The sequence below is a fragment of the Neltuma alba genome, unplaced genomic scaffold (assembly GCF_004799145.2).
Source record: "Neltuma alba isolate B1F8T4 unplaced genomic scaffold, ASM479914v2 tig00013571_pilon, whole genome shotgun sequence".
NCBI classification, from domain to species: Eukaryota; Viridiplantae; Streptophyta; class Magnoliopsida; order Fabales; family Fabaceae; genus Neltuma; species Neltuma alba.
The window spans coordinates 16,202-22,652 of NW_021637771.1; the positions used below are offsets into that span (position 1 = coordinate 16,202).

General features: G+C 33.1%; 1 protein-coding gene across 1 annotated transcript; it reads right to left on the bottom strand.

The window, feature by feature from the left end:
- Positions 1–1,303: 1,303 nt before the first annotated feature.
- On the bottom strand, positions 1,304–1,999 carry LOC114738293 (uncharacterized). Its single transcript, XM_028926333.1, has one exon. It carries the CDS (start codon positions 1,997–1,999, stop codon positions 1,304–1,306), a length of 696 nt encoding a protein of 231 aa, XP_028782166.1.
- Between the last annotated feature and the right edge of the window lie 4,452 nt (positions 2,000–6,451).

The following is a 6,451-nucleotide window of genomic DNA, read 5'->3' on the forward strand; positions in this document are numbered from 1 at the left end:
AAAAACATAGGGGTTACATGTAATAACGAGAAACTAACTATTGGTGTGTATTCATTTACAAAAAATTCCCTTCACACCTATTTACAAAATATTCCCTTCACATCCATATACAAAAAATAGTTGATTTCAATATGTTCTCAGCTGAGATTTGGGTTCTTACATGTCTTGGCAGTGTGTCCAGGCTCTTTGCATCTTCCACAATGATAAACCTTCTTATTTTGAAACTGAGATTCTATCCTATTAATCCTTGGCCTTCCTAGAGGCCTTCTAGTTATGGGTGGATGCAAGAATGTTTGGGTCAGCATATGAGTCACAATATGTGCATCTGTCTGTGGGCAATCATGCATTGTAATTGGCCTCGTGCTATTTGCATATATTTTTTCCTATGTGGACAATTTATAACATTCATCTAGATAATCATGCACGCTATGGTGAACTAGCTTCATTGCTGCATATGCATGTGGACAAGGTATTCCACTCATTTACCATGCCAAACATGTGCATCTGTGAGAAATAAGATCAATAGTCACATAGATGATACGTCCCTCACGTATTGTTTGTACCGAAATATGGTCATCACCATAATATGTTGCTACCATATACGCACCTCTTGCTATTTGTTCCGACAACTTTGATTCAATATTGGGTCCTATACCATTTTTCTAGCTTTTCATCCCCATTTTGCTAGCAACCATCTTCTTCGCCAACTTTTCTTAATGATCTTGTATCAAAACTGGTAAGACATGCTTCCTTTCTTTCAACATCCATGCATTAAAAGACTCGGTAAGATTATTGGTGATGTTACCCCATCTCTTAAAAGGAAATTTACTTTGCGCCCATCTATCCACATCCCCATGAGATTCAACCCATTGTGCCAATTGTGGACAAAACAATCTTAAATTTCCCATTGCAACATTAAACTCATTGTTATGCCTTGCATATACGATTCTATCAAGTAAATTAAGTGCATTCTCCTTGTTATTTTCTGAGGTTCGTCTCACACCTCTACTGATTTTCACATACTACGCACTATAATTTTCTTTCACATGTTGATAGCAAAAAGCATGTATCTCACAATCAAATACTGTCCTAACAGCACTGATGATAGCATTACTCTAATCTGAGACAATTGTTACCTGTGCTAATCTGGTTATCTCCTTCTGATTCTTGTTTCTCGGTTAACAATACCAAATGCTAAGAGAAACAACTCATTGTCTGCATCAAATGCACAAGCAGATAATAAACTTCTTTTGTAAGGACTACTCAAATGACACCCATCTATATAAATAATTAGTCTGCAACCTTACACAAAGCTTTCAATTGAGCATCCATATGCAATGAATAGCCTCTCAAATCGATTGCTATCTGAGCCTTCCCATCTTGCAACTGTATCAGGATTAGTTTCCGTTAATCTCTCACATATACAAGGGATTACCTTATAAGAATCTTCTACTCGACCATGTAATTCCGTTAGTGCTCTCTTCCTGACCTTATATACTTGAGTATAATTCAATTGCACTCCATATTCTTTATACAAGTCCTTTCTAATCTCATTAGGACTCTTGTCAACATTGTACCTCAAGCCATCAATCACAATTAAAGCAGTTAAATTTGACCTTCCTGAGTGAGAAACAATTAAGTTGTCCTGTGCATGATGAATATGTTCACTTTTATATGTTCTGATAGTTAAAAACTCAGTATCTTGATGTGCTCCCATTAAATATGCACCCATATACCATAGACAACCATCAACCTTGCACTTCACAATGATCTTTTGCTGATTATTCTTAATAAAAAGGTATGAAAACTTCTGGGATAAGCTATACTTGTATAGTGTTTCTCGGAGAGCAGTGACATTTGGAAATATTTGTCCTCCTCCAATAATCAAATCCTTCCATTTTGTGGAATTTATTTGTGGTGTAGGTGTTGGGATCATTTCAACAGTACAAGGAATTGATGATGGCTCTCCAATCACATCAAATAAGGTAGGTGGAGACATAAACAATTAATTGACACCTCTAAATGATTGATCAATCCTACAGGAAATGACAAGTCAGAGTACATGCATTGACAAGTTGATAACAAGACAGTAACAACTGACATACCAAGAAATGACAATAACAGATTTGTTAAACTAAACTTACACATCTTGCTCCTCCATTGTATTATCCCTTGTTACTTCTGTATTATCCCTTATTACTTCTATGTGGTCCTTATTTCCATTCTCTTCTACATACACATGACCACTTTCTTTATTGAACTTTATCAAATGTTCTACCCTATCATCATCTACCAACCCCACAAAAATCTTTTTGTCAAACACAACTGAGAATTTCAAAAGAAATGAGTTGCTTTCTTTTCCAGTAATTAATGATATAATCTCCTTCAATTCTTCATAACTTGTGCCCTCTTTTATATTTGTTGTTCTTACACTACCTCCCACATATCTAATATCATCTTCTCCATCATTTATAAAATTTCCACCTATATGAACAAAGCAAAATAGATGCTTTCTAGATGTACTTGCCATCAGTAATTTAAACCTACATCAAGAATCACGCAACTGTCATTGACAAATCAAGGAGCTATATTGACAACTGTCACGGCACGTATTGACAACTATCGTGGTCTGATTGACAACACAATATCCCATTTCGTGCTAAGGGTTTCCACCCACACTAACCTTCATCTTTTTCTGCCTTTGCCACTAAACTAACGTCAGAATAGAGCAAAACCACCTACAAGCAATCCAAAAACAGAGCACCCATGATCATCCTACACCCAACTTAAATCACCAACACACACCAACCAAAAACACAGCTTTTCTATTGATTAACTTGTGAATTCCATTCCCAAAACCACCCACAAGCAATCCAAAAAGACAAAAATGATTTTCTGATTTCCCTTTTCCAAACAAATGCACAATTTGTCAAGAAAGGCAGGAGAGGAAAAGAAAGAAAGTTCCATACTTGAAGATTTGTAGAGATTCACATGGAAGCTCTTTGAAGTTCACTAATGGTAACGGAGAAGATACTTCATCATCAATGGCTCCTTCCCTCTTTCCCAATGTCTTCTCTCTCAAGCATATTGCATGGGAACTCCTCACCCACCATCTTTGTTTCTGATGGCAAGGGCAACAAAGTAATTTGAAGATTCTGAAAATTGCACTTAAGTCCGTTTGGGACTTCAGAAAAATTATGAGATTTTGGGGGGCTCTTTTGCTGTATTTATGCTTGTGTGGGACCTTAATATCATTTTCCCTTATGTTATTTGCATTTGCATTTCCTTTTGGGTTTGTACTTTTGCAAAGATTTGGGGCTTGACATTTGTCAAAACATTATAATTTTTGAACTAGAAAATAGCAAAGTGAAAACGGACAATGATAGTTTGAATTACAATGGATATTTTTAATTAGATGAATCAATATAATATATTCAAAGGAGTACAGGTTGGCACATTCCCAAAGACTTGATATTCTTACAAGAGGCAATTGCAGGAGTCCCGTTGAATTTGAGATTAATATTTGTAAGTTTTATCTTCTAACATGGGACACTACCACTGCAAGTTAGAATTATTCCTTCCTTTGTTGTTGATGCACCTCTGATATTCTTGAAGGAGACTCCACTGACTTTTACTTTCCATGGAGTCTATTATAGGAACTCGCAATGCAAGGAAGAAGAAAGAAAAGAGAAAGTACGTAGTAAAAAATAGATAGAGAAACTCAAAAATGAGACATCAAAAAGCGAACAGTATAAACAGTACACAAACATAGGGATATCCCCGTAAAATTCCAAAATTTGCATCGCAAATACAATTTTTCCTATAAATTTCAACTACTTTGAAACGCATATTTGCATTTTAAGATGCTTGTTTAAGATTTAAATTAATTTTGTATTGTTTACTATGTTTTACATGTATAAATATGTATCCATTTTGAGAGAGAGAGAGAGAGAGAGATTGCTTTCATAGGTAATATTCTTGATCTATGATTATAGGATTTGTGACATTAATCATGACAATATTCTCAAAACACAATTGAGATACTGGAATTGTTATTGAAGTATTAGGCCAAGTTTTGATTCTAACATCATTGTCAGAGTTTTTAAAAGTGCAATTCTTTACTACCAAATCTTCTACAGGTTCTTTATTTCATGTTTTTCAAGGCCTCCAACACTTATGCCATGGCTAGGTCCGCATGTCACATTCTCAACAATCACTTGTCTATTTCCATCACCAAATGAGATACAATCATCTCCTATTCTAATGTTCTAGTCAAGTATTTTCACTTCTGTTGATCTTCCAATGTGGATTCCCTCTGCATTTAGACTATCTATTGAGGCCGCAATGGAAAATTTGCTAAATGTAATATTCTGGCACCCTTAAACATTCACGTGAAAGTGTTTGCTATGCTTTGATGTTATGTCCTGGATGACTGGATTGTTCAGGAAGTTGAAACCAAAATTCCAGAAGAGTTTTAAAAAAAAGTTAGACTTCTAAAAAATTTAGTGCATTCTAGATTTAGATTTTTTTTTACTACAAGAAGACGTTTGAATAAAAAGAGATAAAATGATAGGCAATACAAAATAAACACAAATCATTATAATTTTCTTTCTTTCTGTTAACCTATTTTTTAACCAAATGAGAGAATTAATTCATGATGTTAAAATATATACTCATATTATTATTTAGAAAATAAACATTTGTTATATTTTAAGTAGAAATTCAAAAATGATGATATAAGAAATTCACACATGTTTGTAAGTTTCATGAGTAAAATTGATTAATTAGCATGGGAATCTTTTTGCAATTCCAAGTTTGATGACAATTATTTTGGTTCCAAGCTATTGAGCCTTGACCGTCAAAAGTGGCACTACCAGACAAAGTAAAGGAATCAATGTATCCGAATCTAAGCCATTGAACATCTCCACTGAATTGATTAGGGTTTTTTGATGCTATAATGTTACCTTCAATGTGAAGTTCAATCGGAGCTTTGCAAGGACTATTAAAATCTATTTGTCTCAAATTGTTTGTACCTTTGGCCACAGAAATTTTGCTTGCACTTGTTGATGAACTCATGAACATGCTGCTTTCGATGCTCTTTCCAAGCTCTTGTCAACATCAATCAACAACTCGAGTGTATTTTAATAAATTGTAATATGAAAAAAAATTGTAGGTAGATATAGTTGTGTTAGCCAAAAAAAAAAAAATTATGACAAAATTTATTTTTTGTCCTACAAGTTTTGAGATTGAAATTTTGTGAATAAGCCACCAAAGAAATATTTACAGAGGGATAATCTGTTGCAAAATCAATTTGTAATGAAGAGTAGTTCTTTTGTCCCATTTTTTTGTTGTTGTAGTGAACATTCAAACTAGGAGTTGAAGAGATAAATACTTGCTGAGGTTAGATCTCCATCAGGTGCTCCACCATATTTTTTTATATAAGAAAACACAGGCTGAGATATAATTGAAGAAGCTGGTAGTAAGAATAAAGCAGAAATATAAATAATTCTCAAATTTGCATCCATATTTAGTTCTTCTTCTTTGAATTCTTTATAAGCCTTTTCCCTCTCTCGTTCAAATTCGAACAATGTCTACTAGAGTTGTATGAGGTGGTGAAACCCCATTACATAGAGATCTATTTATGCTGTTGTGGTAAAACTGAAAAAACAATATAAACAGCCAAATAATTAAATTATAAATCTGTAGTTGTTTTTCTTTAAACAAGCATACAACCAAAGTCCGTTTATTTAACAATTATGATTCATATTTGGCTATTTAAGAAAGTATAACTAGAATTTTGCTAAATTTCAATATTTTCTTTCAAACTAAGGGAACAACCTTGTTCGAGGACATAAAACCAAACAGTCATTATCCACTTTTGAATTTAGAAATTTGAACTGTTACTGCAAAATTCATTTTGATTATCTTTATCCTCAAGAATATAATACTACAGTTCTTAATATAAGAGCTTGTTTGACTTTTAATTTGGTCCTAAATATAAAACTTCAATCCACTTTGTCTCTCATTTATTTATTTATTTTCCAAGGTAATCTTTATAATAATGATAGTTCTGGCCAATAAAACCAACATAACTAATTTTTTTAATATACTCAAATTAGTTAACTAACTTTTATATTAAGAGCTGGAGTTAGTATTTTGGTACTTATAGATGTTTAGTTAATCATGTGCACAATAAAAATACGGATGTTTTTAGGCTTTTTTTAAAACCAAATATGTAGCTGATTTCTGTTAGTATTTGTTTAGTTTTGGTGATTGTAAATTCTAGAGCAAAAAATGTGCATGATATTAATTCTTACATGTTATCAATATTTATATCATGCTTACTTGATTTAATAACTTGGATTGGAGTTGAGCTTGTTTATATAGTTTTATCAAAGTTAAAAAGATGATAATGTGAAGGAGAAGAGAAGAAACTTGAAGAAGTAGATAA

What these genes read in the sequence shown, in the direction of transcription:
- LOC114738293 (XM_028926333.1), bottom strand. Translation starts at nt 1,999, where the DNA reads ATGTCTCCACCTACCTTATTTGATGTGATTGGAGAGCCATCATCAATT.